This window comes from Micromys minutus (assembly GCF_963924665.1).
Source record: "Micromys minutus genome assembly, chromosome: 11".
Taxonomy (NCBI): Eukaryota; Metazoa; Chordata; class Mammalia; order Rodentia; family Muridae; genus Micromys; species Micromys minutus.
In genome coordinates this window covers 14,594,195-14,615,325 of record NC_137980.1, presented here as the reverse complement: position 1 = coordinate 14,615,325, position 21,131 = coordinate 14,594,195, and the positions used below count along the sequence as shown (strand labels likewise).

The window sequence follows — 21,131 nt, the reverse complement described above, 5'->3', positions numbered from 1 at the left end:
AAGAACTGCCAAACTATATCTTCAAATGTGACTTCATCACACATTCCCATCAGCAATGTAAAGAAGGCTCCGATTTCTACCCATCTTCAACATTTACTATCATTGCATCTTTATAATTTTAGCTCCGTCCACACTTTCTTAGCTGTTTCAAGCCAAAATCCCTCCAGTTTTTAAAAGATCACTAGAAAGCAACACATTCTGTCCCTTCCTCGGGCAGAGTCCTCTAGGAAGTGTTTGCTAACTCTAGGCTCTAGACTGCAGCTCCTGTCCCCTGGCACCCTGTTCTCCATTACTCGCTGGCTGACACAGTCAACAGATTTGGGTCATGGTCTGCCAATCCCACTGAGCTTAATCGCTAGTGCTTACATCAGTGTGGCACAGAAGAGCCACTCAAATACCCAACTGGAAGTCTGGGTCTGTACGAATCTCCATGTAAGAAAAATCAGATCCATTAGGCATTAGCTAAATTAAAACTGGAAAGAATAGGAGATACTTATTTTGAAGTGTGTGGGGGGGGGGACCCATTGTATGAGTCTTTAAGATAATCTTTCTTTCTTCTACTTAGTGTTCTCCAAACTTGCCATGTGGACTTAGCCTTGCTCTGTTTCTCAATACAAGATGGAAAGTCTCTCATATACTGAGCTCATCCTCTGCCTCTTAGCACCCCTCAGGGAGCTTCCACCTAACGGCTGTGAGCACACTCAATGTCCCTGAAAGGCTTCAACCAGGAGGAACGTTGGGGTATTGGCTACAAGTATAGTATAGATGACCCTCACACTTTAGAGAACCACACTGAGATTTGTGTGTGTGTGTGTGTATGTATGTATGCACGCATGCACGCATGTGCGCTTCTCAAACAACTTTTTTATTGTACAGAAATGGTTGCACTGAGCTTGGGTTTAAGGTGTTCAAATAGCCCACTTACTGGAACCAGCTGGTCAAAGTCATCATCACGTAGAGGGAAGCCAGGAAGATGACAAAGTGGAAATAGGAGTAGCTATAGACGGTGCCTTTCTCCTCATCATAAAGGACCCTGGATCCCTTCTTGGCATTCTGCTGCTCTTCAGTGTCTGTGGATGACAAAGGATGCCCAAGGGCAGTGGCGAGCCCACGTACACTCGGCACTACAGCAGCCCTTGCCCGGCACACTTCAGTCACCCCACAAAGCCACCAATACCTCAGTCACCCCAGGAACATGTTTGACTAGATGAGTTAGCAAATATCTTTTAGTGGGGCGGAAGAGAGGAAGCCCTTGAAGACCTAAAGAATATAAGAAACTTAGCAGAGACAGAAGTCCATAAACATTCGCCCAAAGCCTTTCCCTTCCGTGAAGAAAAGCAAGAGTGCTCAGATGAGGCATAGGGACCTCTTGCATTTCCTCATCATCCCTTTAAAAAATATATACACATTGTATTTTTCTAACTCCCACTTTACTTAGATATGAAACAAAATGTACAATGATGTTCCCAGCTAGAATGACAACAGAACAAACAAAACCCATTGACCCTGAGGGAGAGGTGAGAAGTACATGAACAGCAAACCAGCTCTGAAACAAGCGCAGTTAGGCACCAAAGTAGTGCCTGAGTGGCAAATGCCTATAGAGAGAAATCCCAGCCTTCAGGGTCACAGTCAGGCCCAGAAGAGCAGCACATACCTTCTCCATCTGGACCAAAGCAGAAGCAGCACCGGGCTACCTGTGAGAGCAAAAGCAACTGAGTCAGACACCTGTTTTCTATGTCCCTAGGCACTGTAGGCTGCCCAAGTAGAGAAGCTTTTACCAGATGTACATGTTAGTACAAGAGATTATCTGTCCCTGAGAGGGAGCCCCAACTTGGAACTTCCCACTGACCTTAGGGAAGGTCCTTGAATCTCCTATTCCCTGCCCAACCAATTAATGCAAAGGTCATCAGAACCACCAGTCATTATGTGCCTAGTTGCTGTTGCTATAATCTGCCCTCAAAAACTGTATAAAAAGCTTATGGGGTGGTGGAAGAGGTTGTTTCCTCTCCTCTGAGTGCAGGACAACCCCCAGTGCACTGGAACAATAAACCTCTTGCTTTTGCATCAAACTCCAATCTCGAGTCTCATTTGGGAGTCTCCCAGTAGCTAAGGCTCACTTTTAGTCTTATAGTTCCAAGATATACTGGGTACAGCAACAGGGACCACCCTCAAGAGGGTATGGGGACATTCTAGCCAGGTATCCCTTCAGAGGACCTAGTGCTCGCCTTAGCTAGCTTTTGTGTGACTTCGGGAGCAAAACCTTGTGTGTCAGCTTCTTTAGGCATTGCTTCAGCTGTAGAACTGCCTTGTCCCATGGCAGGGCATTTCTGGGTATCCTCCATCAAATGACTGATCACAGAAGGCATATAAAGGCCCAGCTACCAGACCATGTAGGACACTCGGAGGAACCATGCATGCTTGGGAGCATGCCCTGGGGTTAATCCAGCCTATGTTGTCCTTTAACTTTCTAGCGTGAGGCATGCTACTCATCAATTCTGCCTCATGGGCTGGACCAGGATCATGCTCACAATTGACGACAGTGAAATCAGGCAGGTTAAGCAGCAGCTGGAAGTCATCAAACTACCTTCAAGACAGAGCTGGGTGGGGCACATGCAGAATGAGACCTTGGGATTCGTGATTCACTACAGTAAGTGGCACGCACTGAAGCCAATGAGTATGAATTGAGAATGAGATAAATCTGAAGGGCAGGAATAGCTGCAATAAGCAATAAGAAGGCAGAGGCAGAAGAATCCCAAGTTAACGGATAGTCCAAGCAGTACAGTGAACTCAAGGCTAGCCTGGAAGCCGCAGTGAGTTCAAAGCAGAAAGCCTGGGTTATGGAGTGAGACCTTTCCTTACAAATCAAAACAAAATAAATAAACAATCAGGCTGCTGATCTAGCTGTGGATACAGAAGGCTGGAATTCTTGCTTCTTTAGCAAATTTGGATTTCATATCATATTTCTTACTTGTTCAAAACAATGAACTCAAAGAAAAAAAAACAAAATTATGAAAGTTTATTACATGCTTTGCAGAAAGACTGATAAACAGAATAAGAAAGAATGACTACACTTGCCAAGACTGTCTGGGAAGCAAGGTCCCCTTGCTATTTCTAGTGGAAGAGAGCTGAGCTACAAAAATACCAGAGAGCTGGAGTTGCGAGTGGAGCATCAGCCTTTCATCCCATAAGTCCCCGTGGGAAGCCAAGCCTCTGCTTCCTCCTGCTCCACAAGGCTTGGATCCTGTGAGGCAGCCTACAATTCACAAAGTCAGTGGGGCCACTCTATTCACGCTGAGGTCCTGTTTCTTTTGAAGCTTAAGTTACCACAGAAAATGTGAGCTTGGTCTCTCAAAGGCAATGATGTGGGGGCATGAACCCACTAGCTCAGAGGCAAAGAGTGGGCGGCTTCTCCCTCAAAGGAGAACAACATTCTCTCTTAAATCTAACCTGGGGACTTGCTGCTGTTTGAGCTAAAAGGCTGTACACAAAGGAGACATTGAAACGGTAATGCTCACCCCCCCAGCAGGTGGCCAGCCAGTCCAAGGTAAGAACAAAGGCACAAAGACTGCAGACAGCAGCAACCTAACCAACCCAGCAATTACAATTTCCTCCTGTAAGCTGCAGAAAGAGCTGGTGAACCAGCAGGGTAACAGGCCTTTGTGAAGGTTCAATATCTCTAGGCTAGGTTGGGGGGGGGGGGGCATCCTAAATGGCCAGCTGCAGAGCAAAGTGCACATCTATATCTGGAGAGACACCAGGGCTTGTCTATCCAGTATATGCTATTTGAATGGAGCCAGTGGCCAGAAGCTGGGCAAAGTCAGCTGCAGGGACCTGGGGCAACAGCTGTGCAGTCAAGAACATGTACCCAGAAGCCAATCCTGGTAAATAGAAATGCTTTGTATAATGCAAAGAATAGCCCCTTCCTTCACTGGGCTTTTGTGAAGGCTAAGGACCAGCCAGCCAGCTTCTGTAGGTGCTAAATGACCAAGCCATCACTGGAGCTCAGGTCACAGAGATTTTCCTGCCTCTGCCTTCCAAGTGCTGGAATTAAAGCCATGTGCCACCACTGCCCTGGCTGCTGAGTCTCATCTTAATTGCCCTGTATGGTTGAATTTTCTGACTATGGTTTATGTTTCACCAAGAACTCCAGAAAAAAAGACTTCCTCACAGGAAAGACGAAAACAGGACCTTTTTGATAGCTAAATACTCCCTTGAACCATGACATGCAGGTGAATGACCTCATGCATGTGCTTACAGTTCTGGATTCCTCACCGGATGACCCAACTGTGTTGCCGGAACTGACCCATAACTGAGGTGTCAGTGTTCCTACCTTATGTGCAGGGTGTGCGGCACATGCTCAGTTCCCTCCCTCACCTGTCTGCCTTCCTCCAGAGTACATAAGCCCACAGCTATGCTGTGCATGGAGATTGTAGACGGGGTCAGGCAGATGAGTGGGTTAGAATGAAAAGGACACCTGTACTCTGTGACAACCAACAAGAGTAAACAAGGGTAGCCGAATAAGGTTCCCTGAGCCTTGGACTTGAAGTGGGTGTGGGGTGCCAGGCCAGTGCCCAACACTGTCGATGGAAAAACCAAGAATTCTTTCATTTTAACATGGGACAATAGTTCTTTTTCTATACAAAATTCTTATTCTTTCTCAGACAGAAAACAGAATTATGTGTGCCAAAAAATATCAATATAATGCAGAGGAAAATTAGCTTTTTCAGTGGGTATATAAGCCAGACTTAAGGGCAGGTCCCTTGCCCAGGCAGAGGTGGCCAACCCAAAACAAACACAATGGTGTTTTTTGGAGATGCTCTGCCTCAAAATGTCTTGTTTGGGCATTTCCTACCTTACTCGTTTTTTGCTTATGTTATGATTTCTGACTTTGTGTTTGTACAAACTTTTGTATATTTGCACATACATCTCCGAGAGTATGCACGTGTTCTTCTGTATTTTTTCTTTCTTACGTTTGCTTTGGGTTTTTGTTTTGTTTTGTTTGTTTTAATTTGCCTATTGTTAGAGAGAGGGGGTGGGTACAGAGTTGAGTGGATAAGGGGATTGGAATATACTGAATGAAAAAAAACTTCCTTTTAATTAAAACAAACAAACAAACAAAACAGCAGCACAGGAAGCGAAGGCAGGGCAGGGAAGGACAGGCAGGCACTTACTTCGAGCTCAGGAGCCCCATATCTCCTCTGCAGAGCGTCCGAGCTCGACCTTGTTGTGGATGTCAAACTAGGAAAAAGCAAAGTCCAAGAGCACAGTGAGAAGCTGTCATCTGGAGTGGAGGGGACAGGTGCTTGCAAAGCTCACTGGTGCCTTCAGCTCTGGGCACCCCCATACTCTGACACCTGGGCACCCCCCACACTCTGACACCTGGGCACCCCCCACACTCTGACACTTGATGGAAATGTCTCCATCGTCGGAGGATTTATTTAACCTTGCATAAAGGTGGGCAAGGGTGCATCTGCATGTCTTTCTTCCTTTGCTCTTACCTCCTGAGTGGTGGTGACTCACATTCTTTATACTGTATCAGGCACACCATCTAGAGACAATCTAGCTCATGCAGAGGATGTGTGTGGATCTTATGTAAAAATGCTACAGAACAAATGCTGGCGTGGGGTGGGGGAGTGTAGGATGCTGGAACCAGTCTCCTCACAGCAGGCACTGCAGGATGAATTCGAGCTACTGTGATATTCCATTTGACAGCCAAACCTGATGGCTGGTCTACACTGCATTAGATCATTTTATCCAGACACAAGTTTGCAGATACCATCAGTATTCTCTCTTCAACATGGCTTCTTGCTGCTCTTTACATTATAACTTCACCCTTATCCCCACCTCCCTCTCCATGTTTCTCCCTCACCCCTCATCTTGTTTAGAGATCAGAAAGGCATTGGTTTTGTTTGTTAAATCCAGGCAGTGTCGCTCAGCTAACAGAATGCCTGCACGGTGTTCCCGAGGCTGTGGGTTCAGTTCCCAGCACCCCACAAGCTGTGTGTGGTCATAAAGACATGGAATCCCAACTTGAGAGGAAGAGGCATGAGGCCCAGATATTCAAGGCCATCCTTGACTACATAGTGAATTTGAGGCCAGCCTGGCCTACAGAAAACCCTGTCCCAAAAAATTTCCCCATCTTTCCTCTATATCTAGAGAAGTAAAATGATCTCTAGCATTGACTGACAAAGGTAAAAATATTTATTTCTCCCTTATAAAAAAACACGGAGCATCACCATTTAGTTCACTGTGGAGTTAGCCTAAGGTCCCAGAAAACACCAAGAAAATGCCAGACTTTGTTTTTGGAGCTCACAGACCTTTCTACTCACACTAGAAAACGGACAGGTCAGGCCCAGGACACAGCCCGTGCCTCCATCCAGCCTTTGCATGACAAAAGTCAACCGTGTTCCCAGAACGGTGTGATTGGTGACTCAAGACCATGAAAGGAGCCCAGCATCCTGTGGTAGCTCCCAATGCAGCTGTGAAGAGTGCTGGCTGAGGCCGAAGGCTAATCACCACCCCTTCCCTTTAAAGAAGACTGGCAGGCCCAGAATACGCTGTAAGAATACTGCTCCTCAATTTGCCCCTAGCTCCTAGCTTAAGCCAACCTTCTTCACCAGCGCAGCACACCCCTTGTTCCACACGGGGGGTGGGGGGGATCACTATATTGCTGTGAACATTCTGTTTGAACTAGGCAGCTGCTCAGCATTTCATATCAATCCTTCGCCTTCCCATTTTATATTCAATGGTTATTTCTTTTCTCTTAAGCATAACTAATATGAAAACAGCCAAGGAACACTTTATAGCACAAATGCTAAGAATCTAACTGTGTGGGTCACCCAGCTCAGCATACTGGCATCTCTGGGATGGTCTCTGGCACAATAGAAAGTAACTACAACAGACATTGGTATCAAAGGCCTGGCTACTGCTGTGACAGACTTGGCCATGTTTTCTGGGAAGGGTTGTAATACATCAGGAACTTCAGGCTGGAAAGCTTAACTGGTTAATGTAGGCGGGCCCAACCATCGTAGGTAGTGCTACCCCTGGGTGGGCGGTAAAGCAGGCTGAGCAAGCCAAGCCAGTAAGGAGGATTCTCCATGGTCTCCGCTCCAGTTCCTACCTCCAGGTTCCTTCCATGCCTCCCTGCCCTGTCCTCCTTTTATGACAGGTTGCAAGCTATAAGGTGAAACAAACCCCTTTCTCCATTCATTTGGTCACTGTCTTAGTTAAGGTGTCCGCTGCTGTGATGAAACACACCTCAAAAACAACTTGGAGAAGGCGGCTTATTATAGCTTCCTCATCCCTGTCCATCACTGAGGTAAGTTGGGGCAGGAGGCACTCAAACAAGGCAGGAACCTTGAGGCAAGAGCATGTGGGCTGGGGGTGGGGGGAGTCCTTACTGTCCTGTTCTTCCTGGCTAGTTCAGTTTGCCTTCGTATAGTCCCTAGGAGCACCTGCCCAGAGGTGATACTGCCCACAGTAGGCTCTAGGAGCACCTGCCCAGCGGTGATACTGCCCACAGTAGGCTCTAGGAGCACCTGCCCAGGGGTGATACTGCCCACAGTAGGCTCTAGGAGCACCTGCCCAGGGGTGATACTGCCCACAGTAGGGTCTCACACCGTTATCTATACAGAAAATGCTCATAGGCTTTGCCCACAGTAGGCTCTCACACCGTTATCTATACAGAAAATGCTCATAGGCTTTGCCCACAGTAGGCTCTCACACCGTTATCTATACAGAAAATGCTCATAGGTGATACTGCCCACAGTAGGCTCTCACACCATTATCTATACAGAAAATGCTCATAGGCTTTGCCCACAGTAGGCTCTCACACCATTATCTATACAGAAAATGCTCAGAGGCTTTGCCCACAGGCCACTCTGATGAGGAGGTTTTCTCAATGGAGGCTCCCTATTTCCAAATGCCTACCTGTGTTCAGTCAGCACAGCCATGGTCTTTATCACGGTAAGAGAAAGCAATCTAGAACTCTCTCAGGTATCTCAAGCCAAAATAAACCTCTCCTTCCTTAAGATTTTTGATGGGGTGTTTTGTCCTAGCGATAGCAAACCAGTAACTAAATGTCTTCCTGCCACATAGCTAGCACAGGAGGCTCAGTCCAAGGTTCCTCAAGTTGAAGTCCAGAGTTGCAGGAACACACTCCATTCTTCACAAGCAAGAAGGCCTCCAAGGTCCAATCCAGTCTGATAGCTTCAGCTGGAAATAAGAGAGCAATCCCAAGGAAGACCAAGGAAGGGACTTTGTCACAGGCATCAGGAGAAGGCAGGGACGGGTGGATTAATGGAGCAAACTCTTAGGAAACCTTGGCAGATGGGCTCTCTTGGGGTCCTGGCTGGGATGCTCCTTCAGAGGGAACTCCACACCTGCCAGGAAGCTAGGCTTGGACAGGACAGCACAGAGGATGTATTCTCAGGAAGCTACCTGAGGATCCAGGGCAGACACTGCACCTAAGGCAGTGTTTGGGACACAAGGATCCTCCAGAGAATGGAAAGGAGACAAGGGAAGCCAAGCTTTCTATGATATTACAAAATGTCACCCTAGACATGGTGATTTCTTCTCTTCCAACCTGGTGTTCTAGTCTGTACAGACTAATTTCCACCAAGAAACTAATCATTCCTACAAGCATTCAAATCACAGCTTCTACGCAGACAGTGTGGCCTCATTTGAGAACATTCCTCTCCTGCTTTTTCACCGTAAACACTGGAAATGGCTGGAAAACCCTTAAAGTTGCTGGTGCCTTCCTTCAGCAGCAGGTCCGTTCCTCAAGGTCCCATTAAGTCTGAGTTCAGACCCCTGTGATCTTCTTAAAGCCAAACCTTTTGTTGATAACATTCTATAGGCTGACTCCTGGTGCTGCAAGGGATGATTACAACCAGCATCAACCTCCAGAACCCCACACGACTCTCGGCCAACTCCCGAGATCGTGATGAGGCCTGTGTGCTACAGAAGCATCCGAGAGCAGCAGTGTATTCTCCGTGCAGGCTGCTGCTTTGTCCCACCATGTCACTGGCCACCTCGAGTCTGCAGTTTAATTACCAGCATTCAGAAACCGTGTGCTGTTGGCATTTAGACAGAGTTTTAAACAGCAGCTGTCAGCTTTGAAAATTACTGTCTTTGGGGAATATCAAACATCTCCACTCTGATGCCTCCGTTCTCAGACTAGCTCTAAGATGTGATCTTCCTATTTTATGCTTGGCTTTTGTTGTTTTGTTTTTTATAATACTGGAGATTAGACCTGGGGTTTCATACATACAGAATGGTAGGCAAATCACTGCCATTAAGCTAAGCACAAAATGAAAAGTGATTTTCCCCCCTTTGGGTGGGTTGTAGGTTTTTAAACCCAGATCCTCATAAAGGCTGAGCTAAGTTGTGGTGGCTTTGTGGACTCACTGGAAATGGCCATTGACTTAAGTCCCTCTTATTGCTTGTGTGCTTGTGTGTGTATGTGTGTCTCTGTGTGTGTGTTTCTGTGCATATACCTGTGTGTATGGCTCTGCTACTGAGCCACACTCCCAGTCCTAAAAGTGACCTAAACAAAACTGGAATCTTTGAGGCTAGCTTCAAACTTGTAATCAACCTTCCTCAGCCTTCCATATTAGCTGGGATTACAGGCACGCACCAATATACCTAGCTGAAAAGGGAGTCTTTACAACTCTTAAAAGCAAGAAAAATCTGAATGGCTAAAGATTCCATACTGTGAGACACACCCACAACTGTCAATGCACACAGTATATGCTTAGGACTCTGTTCTTTCCCACTGATGGCCTCAGCAAATCTAAACCCCCAGGGTAGCTTAGAAACAACCATGGCTTTCAAAAACCAGTATTTTATTTTGTTAAATATCCTTATAATTTCTCTCGATGTTGCCAAAAACAACAAAAGAGAAACCCCACCTCGCTGCAAACGAACACACAAACCAAAACACCAAACCCCAAAAACGAGGGAAGTGCTACTTCTCTCTAATGCCAATACTGCACAACTCTGGCCGTCCCCTGCTGGGAATTCCTGGGTTTGTTTGCTTCTTTTTTAAAGATTAATTTTATGTGTATGGGTGGTTTACCTGTAATTCTATCTGTACACCACGTGTATGTCTGGTGCCCACAGAGAAAAGAGCATGGGAGCTGGAGTCATCTGTGACTGTGAGCCGCCATGTGGGTGGGTGCTGGGAACTGAACCTGGATCCTCGGCAACAGCGTCAAGTGCTCTAACCACTAAGCAACCTCTCCACCCCTCCTCCTGGAATTTTTATAAACACAAGTGTATTTGATCTTCTTAAAGAAATTATCTTTTTTGCCACCTATTTTTTTAAGATTTACTTATTGTGTATACAGCGTTCCACCTGTATGTCTTCAGGACAGAAGAGGGCACTAGACCCTATTACAGATGGTTGTGAGCCACCATATGGCTGCTGGGAATTGAACTCAGGACCTCTGGAAGAGCAGTCAGTGCTCTCAACCCCTGCGCCATCTCTCCAGCCCCCAAGAAATGATCTTCATAACCTTCTCTCTTGACTGATCAATATTCTTTCAATTTTTAAAAATATGTATGAAAGTTTTGCTTATAAGTATGTCTGTACAGCACGTGTGTCCTAGAGTCCAGAAGAGCTGTCAGATTCCTTGGAGCTCAGCCTGCTTTCTACTTCAACTACCTGCCCAGGGATGGTACCAACCACAGGTGAACTGGGCCCTCATACATCAATCATTAATCAAGGAAGTGCACCTAAGGCTTGCCCAGAGGCCAATCTGATGGTATTGGTTTTTTCTCAACGGTCCTTCCCCCCCCCCCCCCCCCATTATCTTAGCTTGATTCAAGCTGACAAACGACTTGCTAGCAGGGAACGTGGCTGCATGAGGTGCCAGCTCACTGCAGATGGCCATGGACTTGAATCTCCCTGCTTCTTTTTCTTTTTTAAATTTTGTGACTGTCTGTGTGTGTGTGCATGCATACATGTATATACGTGTAGAGGCCAGCACACACTGGGTATCTTCCTCTATCTCTTCCTACTCTATTGAGAAAGGGTCCCTCACTGAACCTGGAGCTCACGGGCTAGATTGGCTGGCCATCAAGTTGGGGTCCACCTCTCCACATCCGAGCACTAGAGTCAGCGGAGTGGGTGACAACGCTCATTTTTATCATGGGCACTGCAGATCTGACTTTACTGATTGAAACATCTCCCTCACCTCTCTCTGTCTCAGTACAATAGGTATCATTTTATCCACACAGCACACGAGTGATCATTTTCTGGCCGGGTCACAGTTCTGAGTAAACACTCAGCAGCATGGAGGCCTTGCCGGCCCCTTCCTCTCAGCAGGACTGCTCGAGAGCCTTTCCGTGTTCTTAGACACTGTGTTTACACAGACTGTCACCACCAGGATTGTTTAGTTTCAGCAAGAGGAAAATTCTAGCATGCTCATAACAAGCTGAATTTCTTGCACACAGAAACAAAACACAAAATGTACTGAAGGAAAACCCAGCTCTCAAAAGGCTCCTGTCAGAAGGAAGGAGGCTTCATTACAGTAAAATATGTTCCCAGAATAGGTAACTAACCATTGCCTTTCCCCTCCAGTGGAGTCCCTCTGGCACAGGTACATACGACAGTGCGCTTATGTTACACATATCCCACAGACCCAGGCGACTCTGCCTGGCCTACTTCCTAGCTCTTCAGGCTTCAGCACAGTGGAGAAAGGACACTTCCTGGCTTTACCGGACCATACACAGAACACGCAGGTTCTCTCTCCACTGAAAACAAAACAGTGTTATCTCCCTTGCATCAGAGTTTTGCCAGAACACACCGGGATACAGTCCATTTTCATCATCCTCACTATATGCGCCATTACTCTTCAATGGTGCCATAGCAACTAATCTTCAAAACAGTCTTTTAAACAAAACATGCATCTATTCAGTTTGCCCCATACAATGGACTAAGGCGCACATGATTTCACACAGGAGGCCATGAAGCAACACTGTTCTTCTCCACAGCGACTGAAACTTAAATAGCTCTGCCCCTTTACTTTTAAAGCCTGTAAAGTTGAAAGTCAGTAACTCCTAGGACTTACCACGAATATGAGATGCACACAACTGAAAGAAGGGTGCCCAGCCAGGCCACCATGTTTTCATCTCTACGAAAGTCTTGACCAAAGTCAGGCACACATATGGTAATATTCTTCCCGTGTTCGTCTGGCACTTGTAAATAACACAGAGCAAACAGTCATGTTAGAAAGGTCCACTGTACCTTACAGCACTTGTCTGGGAAGATTCAGACAAATGACTCCTTCTGACACTGAGCCCTTCACACTGGGAATTTCTACTCTATAGTCTGATTCTACACAGACTGCTCTCCCACATCTGCACACACGAGGACTAAGGCCCTACCCCTGTTCTAGCTAAGTGTGCAAGGGTCTGAAGACTCAGGACTTAGGCAACCTTTCGTCTCCTACATTAAACCAACTGTTTTTAATTATGATTATGATTAAAAACTGGATCCAAAGGCTCTGCACAGATCAGGAGAGCACAGGTCTCTGATGTGAAGCCCACTTAAGAGACAGTGTGATGGGTCCCTGAACCAGAGAAGACAGGTCACTGCACACATAAGAAACATGGCTTCTTTTGGCCCATGACCTGGGAACCTTCTGAGGTAGTTTAAAATTTCGAAGAAATAAATCAAGAAGCTACTAGGTATGTCTCTATAATATTCCCCTTGGTAGCAATTTTGCTTTTTTAAAAATGGCACTTCAATTCTGAGAATCGACCTAAATCTTATTGCCAATTTGACTCTAAAACATGGATATATATTAATCGTTCTATATATACACATTCTGTTTGAAGCTCACCTGGAATTATCACTGGAGTTCACCTTGGAAGAGTAGATAGAACCATGTCAAATATGGTTTTAAAAAACCATTATTTTTCAGGCCAGTGGAGGAATAATTTTTGTAAGATGTGATTAAAATATAAAATTTATATTTAGTACTTAAAATTAAAAATAAAAGTGTTTTACTGTTTTTAGGCAACACTTGCTATTTAAAAAAAAATACTCTGAACAAAACTCCATTAACTTAAAACCAGAGATTAATACATAAGCAATTTCAAAAGAAAACTTTAAGAGCCAGGGTAAGCTGGGTCAAAACTGAGCTTTTATGTGTGTAATTAAACTTGGGAGAAGCCATACTTACTATAAAACCTCTGATTCCTACTTCCCATTGTCACCATGAAGATGAGACCCTCGCTGAGCATGGTGGCATGCACCAATAATCCCAGCTCTTAGGAGGCCAACTTAGACAAATTCCAAGTTCAAGGCCAGCTTGGGCTATGTACATAGTAAATTCCTGATCAACTTGATTATATAGTAAGACCATCTCTCAAAACAAGACAGACTAATAAAAAATACCTGTATCTAAATAATTATTGCATTTGTTTTCTAAATTTTTTAACTTTTATTTTCTATTCAACTGAAAATTTACTTGATGTACAGATCAAAGATACCTGAACATTCACACATTCATATACCTATATGCATATGCACATAAGTAAATATATATATACAAACGCCTTATATATTATAAAAGTGATAAAGATAAAATATAAAATATAAAAATTTGGGGACTCTAGAATATAATACTTCTTTTATAGATTAAAATTTCACTGGTATGGTAGCACAAGCTTTCAGTTCCAACACTTGGGAGGCAGAGATAGGTGGATTTCTGTTCTTTTGAGACTAGCCTGCTCTAAACTGGGAGTTCTAGATCAGCCAGGAATATATAATCCTGCCTCTAAAAACTTTCAAAATGATGGCTGTAAAATAACAGGTTACGGCCCACAGCACCTGCCATGTGCCAGCTACTGTTCTGACTGATGCCCACCATGAACGCATCCTTACAACCACACAGAAAAGAGCTCAGACACCTGCTCCTTTCTCTATACCCTGCTGCCTCTCTGTTAGATAAGTGTCACCTAGGACAAGCACTGAGACTGCCTGCCAGCCAGTGACAGACCCGCTTCAAACTGTGTCTTCTCTTTCCCTCTCCTTTGCTCTTCCCACCCCTCAGTGTCAGAGAATAGCCTGCGGATGTAAGAAAAACAACAACAACAACAAAATCAAAACCAAATAAACAAAAGCCAATAAAACAAATCAAATAAATAAAGGGGTTCTCGACAGAGCAGATCAATAGAATGCAGAGGAGGCCTAAATACAATTCCCAAGCTCATCTCTGGCCATGTTTTTTCTGCACAGCAGGAAGCTGCAAATGTCTGGGGGTGGGGCGGGGACTGGGGGCTGGAAAGCCAGCTCAGAGCTTAACAGGCCTGGCTGCTCTTGTACCCATGCCAGTAGGCTCACAGTGGCCTCAATTAAGCGCCAGAGGATTATAGCCCTCTTCTGGATTCCTTCGGTAAAGCACTCACATATGTATATGCATGTACACATGCACACACACACACACACACACACACACACACACACACACACACAGATTTTAAAATGTTTTAAGAGCAGAAATGTTCATTTTCGCTGTTAAAGACTTTAATGAAAAAGCTTAGGCCACCTTGCTTCTCTGAATTATCCAAGTCCTCCATAGTTCAGTAACAGTTCGGCTCTAGGGCATAGAGCCACAGGCACGAACTGTCAGCACACACTCCTGAACACAGCTGCTTACCTACTTTCTCAGGCTTGCTGGTCAGTGCTGAAAAGGTGAGGTAGGTGACATAGCAGCTTATGAGCCCTGACTGCAGCAGCCCAGAGTGTGGCTGTCCTGGGAACAAAAGACAGACAGAAAACAGGCTTGAGGTCCTGGAGTTAAAACATTATACCCTAAATGGAACCCTCCAGTCACCCCACCACCACCACTCCCAGATGATGCTCCCTAAACTTGAACACCCACCTTTACTGGAGAAAAGGGAACCTAATGAACTGTTTGTCCCATTTGGGTAGGGACTACTCATGCTATTGAAAGATGCCCGAATCTATCCAACTTCTCCATAAACAACTTTCCAAAACCTGTAACATAGTCAACATACTGCCCAGACTCCTCAGTGGTTTTCAACTGCATGTATGTAGGCATACATGCACACAAGTGCCACAGCATGTGTAAATCTATTCCCTCTGTCTGTCTGTGGGACTGAACTTGGGTTATCAGACTCAGCAGAAGGCACCTTCACTAGCTGAGCCATCTCTCAGCCCTTTTCCCTATGAAGTGTATAACATTAGTTCATAAGTCACAAGATTAGACAAAGATCGCCATCATTATTTAGTTTGGTGCAAAACACAAATTTCACAGAACATTCGCTGTAGATTGTACAAGGTCATTAGACAATCCATGAAGCGCAAGTAGTCAAGAGATAAAAACAAAACAAAACGGGCCCCACCAAAAACGAAACCACTCTTGGCCACACTGAGTACAAGATCTGGTCTAGACTAACAAGGGAAGCTAGGGGACACAGCATTCACCGGCAGAGGAACAGAAAGTACAATATTTAACTTAGTGCTGGAATCATCTAAAGCAACTTCAGAATCCAGTGACAAGGAATCTCTTTGCTGAAATTTTCAACACTTGCTCACAGGAAAGGCTACAACCTTCCTTCTGCTTAAATTCCTTCTTAAATTACCATTGGTCAATGAATTGTCTTCAGAAGTACCTGTAACGATATCATAATGCTGCTCTCAGACACCCTCAGAACAATTGTCATTAAGGAAACTCTTACGGCTATTTCAGAAGGTAGGATCAACCCAAAAAAAAAAGACTTTAGTCAGCTTACCAATAGTTTGTTTTAGGAAATTCTTTACTGATCAATTGCAGGAACTAGGAGAATAATCATATCAATTTCTGAAATGCAGTTAAAAACTTAGTATGGAAAATCTCTTAGTCCTGCTAAAATTATTTGGTGTGCACTGCTGCCTTTTTCCTCAAAGGAGAGGAGTCTCACGTAGCCCAGGCTGGCCTCAAACCTATGCAGTCAATGCTGGCTTTAAACTTCTGATCTTCCAGGCTCCGTTTTCCAAGTACTGTGGTTACAGGAATGCACAAGCATGCCTGGCTCTTCAAATCCATGAATTTGGAAATAAATATGCATTTATTGTCCACATTTCCTTTTCCATTCAGAAGTCAGGATGGCATGTGTGGCTCAACCACCCATGGAAAAGATCTTTCAGTCAACACCAGACAGGGGACACCTTTACACCTCTGAAGACAGCGTGTCCACAGCACACTTGCTTACGGTTTATTAGTTTATTAGTAACAATTCCCGCCTCCACCTTCTAAGGTGCTTTTAACCCCCACTGTCTCTGCATTTGTGGCTCTGAAACAGCTGAAGCAAAGGTCAAGATCACACAGTTCTGCTGACTTCATTAAACACTCTCTGGTCATGAGACTGGAATCAACCAGGAGAGGATTTCCTGCTTCCTGACGTGTGAGCCAGGCTGTCCTTCCTTGCTAGTCCCCTGCCTAAGACAAGTCTAGAAACAACTGCTCTGGGCCTTGCAACCAAATTCCATGAAGATGCAACAAGCTGAGTTTATCCCTCTCTTGCCTAACAGAGGCTAAGCGCACTTCCCACGTACAGTCAGTCCCCTGTGTGCACGCTCTATTATTGCCTTAAGATCTTTCAGGATACCAAGTAAAACCACTTGTCACCTCCCAATGAGCATGGACTATGAAGAGGACTGTCCTAGTCAGGGTTTCTATTCCTGCACAAACATCATGACCAAGAAGCAAGTTGGAGAGGAAAGGGTTTATTCAGCTTACACTTCCACATTGCTGTTCATCACCAAAGGAAGTCAGGACTGGAACCCAAGCAGGTCAGGAAGCAGGAGCTGATGCAGAGGCCATGGAGGGATGTCACTTATTGGCTTGCTTCCCCTGGCTTGCTCAGCCTGCTTTCTTATAGAACCAGGTCTACCAGCCCAGGGATGGCTCCACCCACAAAGGGTGGGGCCCTCCCCCCTTGATCACTAGTTGAGAAAATGCCTTACAGCTGGGTCTCATGGAGGCATTTCCTCAACTGAGGATCCTTTCTCTGTGATAACTCCAGCTTGTGTCAAGCTGACACACAAAACCAGCCAGTACAAGGAGGCTTGAATCCCATGCACAGGAAGTTAAAAAATGACTTGGGCTTTCAAAGAAACCCACTGGGCTTGTTAAAAATCACAAAGGAAAAACACATGCAGGAGAAAAAAAAACCATGCTTACGATTCTGGACGCAGGGCGAGATGGCTGCCAGAGAGATGAGCACGCAGAGGCCACCGTGCACCCCTAGGAGAATCTTGTTGTCTGTGCAGTCATCCCACTGTGTGTAGAACACTGCCATCAAAGCCAGGCCTCCAACAGCAACAGAATACATGATGAGTGTGGCCAGGGACAGGGAGGCATACCACAGCTTATTCCGCACGGTGCCTGCGGTCCTGTTTCTCCCAGAAGGAAGTGAGTGGGGTGGAAGGGAGAGAAAACAGGTCAGTGAAGGTCCCCAATCTCTGGAGCATTCCATCCCTCAGGTACTGACTGACAGGCCCTAGGAGAGACCCTGGAACCACAGATCAGAAGACAGTTCCAGCAATGGCTACACTCGATCTCAGCTAGAAAATTCTCCCGATTATGCGGGCTCGCTGGCTTAGATTTATCTCTAAACAGGAGTTTCTTCACTTGACACAAGCATGTTATCAACTAAAAAGAACAGCTTTATCCTAGCCTGTCTCCACTCCAAATGCCAGTGGCCCTGGGGAACACAGTGGCTGTGATGAGGTATGAGGCAAAGATGGCAACTCAGTGGAGTTGACTTGGCACTTTTTCTGTGAGTGCAGAGCCTGGAGTTGCTGTGGTCTCTCACTCTACAAGCTACCAGCAGCCCCTCTGAGATCACCTTCTCAGGAGGAGAAGCAAACAGTTCTACTCACAGAAGCCTGGTCAGCCCCAGGACGTTTCTCTTGTACTAAAAAGAGAGCCTGCATCAGGGCCACCTCTCCTAACTGAGGAAATACTAAGAGAGAAGCATTACAGTGAGTAAAATCAGGTAAAGAGGGGCTGGAGAGATAGCTCAGTGGTTAAGACCACTGGCTGCTCTTCCAGAGGTCCTGAGTTCAATTCCCAGCAGCCACATGGTGGCTCACAACCATCTGTAATGGGATCTGATGTCCTCTTCTGGTATGTCTGAAGACAGAGACAGTGTACTGATACACACAATATGAATAAATAAATGTTTTTTTTTAAAAAAAGGGGAAAAAAAGAATGTGAAAGTCAGACTGGCCTGGTAACCTTGGCACATCAAGATGGCTCCATGTTCAGCCCTTTCCTCTACCCTCAGAAAATGACAACCACATTTACTTTTGAGAGAACAATGGGGCAGAAACAAAATACGAGGCCCATGGGCACTCCCTCCCTCCCTCCTCCTCATGAGCACTCTCTCCCTCCCTCCTCCTCATGAGCACTCTCTCCCTCCTTCCTCCCCATGAGCACTCCTTCCTTCCCTCCTCCTCATGAGCACTCCCTCCCTCCCTCCTCCTCATGGGCACTCTCTCCCTCCCTCCTCCTCATGGACACTCCCTCCCTCCCTCCTCCTCCTCATGAACACTCCCTCCCTCCCTCCTCCTCATGGATACTCCCTCCCTCACTCCTCCTCATGAGCACTCTCTCCCTACCTCTTCCTCATCCTCACCTCCAAACCCACCCAGGCTCGAACCCTGTTCAAATTATACCAGAATCTGAGCATCCTTGCAAACTGGCTCCAGGCTCTACCCTTCGCTCCAGACCACCTCATAGTGGCCTCCTCCGAGGGTACTCATGGCCCTCTCTGACCTTTTGTTCTTTTAAATTAAGAAAAATTCAGTTACACTCTTCCCTTCAAACTTCTTCTACTCTCCCAACATCTTACTACAAACCCAAAGCTCCAAGTCGGGAAATGTAACCAAGTGGTAAAGTACTGGCCTGGCAGGAGCAAGGCCTTGGGGCTCGGGGGAGCCTTCTCACTAGCCCTCACAAGCACTATGATCAGGGACACAGAGAGCTTGAGTCCGGGCAGGGTCTTCCCACAGAACAGCCTACTCCCCTGCACCCTTTGGTTGTATTTTGCAGGAATGAGCCCTTTCTATAACTGCATGATTCTGTGTCGAGTATCTACTTATCTACTTCCCTACTGTGACACTATCGGCTTTGCAGGCAGGCCAAGGCCTGTCCCCCACCTTACTGCCATGGTGTAGGATGGTGCTTGGGGAATGAGAGACACTCTCTGAGAATGCTATAAAGAAATAACAGGGGACAGCAAGGTTACCAAAGAGGCCGCTGTTCCTGCCTTCATCTGATGGCAGGCTGCTGGGGGCTGTCCCAGTCAGGACTGGGACCGCTCATCTCTCCAGTCTCCATTCCCGGGACAGAAAACAGAGAGTACCAGGTGACTGGCAGAGTCTACAGGCATAAGAGAAGAGGTCCCCAGGCTGGGAAGCTGGCTGTGCCCAGGGTCCACGAGAGGCAAATTTAGAAGCTCGAATGCTTTCAACATCAATTCTCACTAGCGACCTGAATGTACGATCTACCTCTGCTCCCACATCACAGTTATTTATTTATGGAGGGGCAGCATGTGGGGTGGGAGGTATTCGTGTGCTTCATGTGTGTGCCTCGGCACATGTGTGGAGGTCAGAGTGTAAGCTACGAAAGTTCTTTCTTTTCACCACATGGACTCCAGGGATTAAACTCGGGTCACCAGGGCTGGTGGCAGTGACAAGTGCCTTTACCAACTGGGCCATCTGGCCAGCACCTGTAACTTCTATGACTTCAACTGTGATATAGAAACCACATTTAACATTGTGAATTGGACTTAAAAGGCAAAAATAAAGCCTCAATTACTAAACATGCAATTCAACAAACCACACCATTTTAAAATGGTAAAAAATCTGAAAGTTTGGGGTCAGAGATACCAGGAAGCACTTCTGAGTGGCATTCCGGAATGGGAGAAACAATAATCTCTTTTCAGCTGATTTGCAGCTCTATGGCATGTTTACCTGTGGCTTTTAGGATCTTCTCTTTTAATATATTTAAAAATAAAATTAAAGAACAGAAAGAAAGAAGAAAGTGCCATCTAAAAATTTGTTTCACTAAAACCAGTAACTGCATTTCTAGGTCAGCCCTGAATCAAGTCTCCTTAAAACACAGAAGGGGGTGGGAGTGGGGACAAAAAAAACAAGAGAGAGAAAACAATGTCAGTGAGTGTCCCTACTTAGTATTAGTTTTAGACTGACAAGCCATCTCTGTGTTAGCAAAAGGTTTCTGTGGGAATGTAAGCCTTAAATCATTATCGGCTACAAATACCTTTTTAATCATGTGTTTTTGTGTATATGCATACATGCACGGATGTTTGCTACATGTATGCAAGTGCCATGGGGTCCAGAAGAGGAGGTAGGGTCCCCTGGAGCCAGAGAAACAGGTGGCAGCAGCAACTGCAAGCAGCCACCTATGGGTTCTGGAAACTGAACTGGGCCCTGAGAAGACCAGTGAGTGACCTCAGCAGCTGCTCCTCCGCCTCTCAGCCCCACTGCCAAGCGCCTAAGAAACTACAAAGTTTTCAAAGCAGCCAAACTCTTCCAAAGGGCCCAGTAAACTCTGGCATTGATCATCAGTACCAGCAAAACTGGCTCAAGAATAAATTAGACTCAAAGAGGGGAGGAACACAAACAGGCCCAGGAGATGTGCTGTGTAAGGCATGAAACAGGATTCTGTGTCCAAGGCTCTAACATCTTACCACAAAGCACAAGACATGACTGCAGAAATTTTAGAGGGAACCTTGATTTTATCTAATATATAAGTCCCTCTGATGGCGTGCGGCGCTCAGAGTTGCTAGAAAAAGGGATATTCATCAGTTGCAATGCATTTTCAACTTATTGTGGATTCTTCTGCACCAACAAGAACAGGGGGCCAAGTAAAACGCCAGCAGCCCTTAGCTGATCTCTAAGAAAACTCTATCACTTCAAAACTTGAGCTATAGAAGAGATGACAGCATAAATCACTACATTTTAAAGGTGACTCAAAATGTAGAGAGCAAGTCACAAGTCAATCTGAAAACCTGTAATTGCAGAAGTAAAACACCAAAGTACACCAGCAACATTATCTGTGTGACTAACGTGGTGTGAGCATTTTTTA

General features: G+C 45.7%; 1 protein-coding gene across 1 annotated transcript in view; it reads right to left on the bottom strand.

The window, feature by feature from the left end:
* Positions 1-21,131, bottom strand: part of SERINC5 (serine incorporator 5) — a 98,230-nt gene that overhangs the window by 4,732 nt on the left and 72,367 nt on the right. Inside the window, exons 6-11 of the mRNA XM_080924775.1 lie at positions 17,199-17,410; positions 14,670-14,765; positions 12,075-12,201; positions 5,172-5,238; positions 1,655-1,694; positions 926-1,070 (exon numbers count right to left, since the gene is read on the bottom strand). Of these exons, the coding sequence (XP_080780901.1) occupies positions 926-1,070; positions 1,655-1,694; positions 5,172-5,238; positions 12,075-12,201; positions 14,670-14,765; positions 17,199-17,410 (687 nt within the window). The remainder of the gene's footprint in view (positions 1-925; positions 1,071-1,654; positions 1,695-5,171; positions 5,239-12,074; positions 12,202-14,669; positions 14,766-17,198; positions 17,411-21,131) is intronic.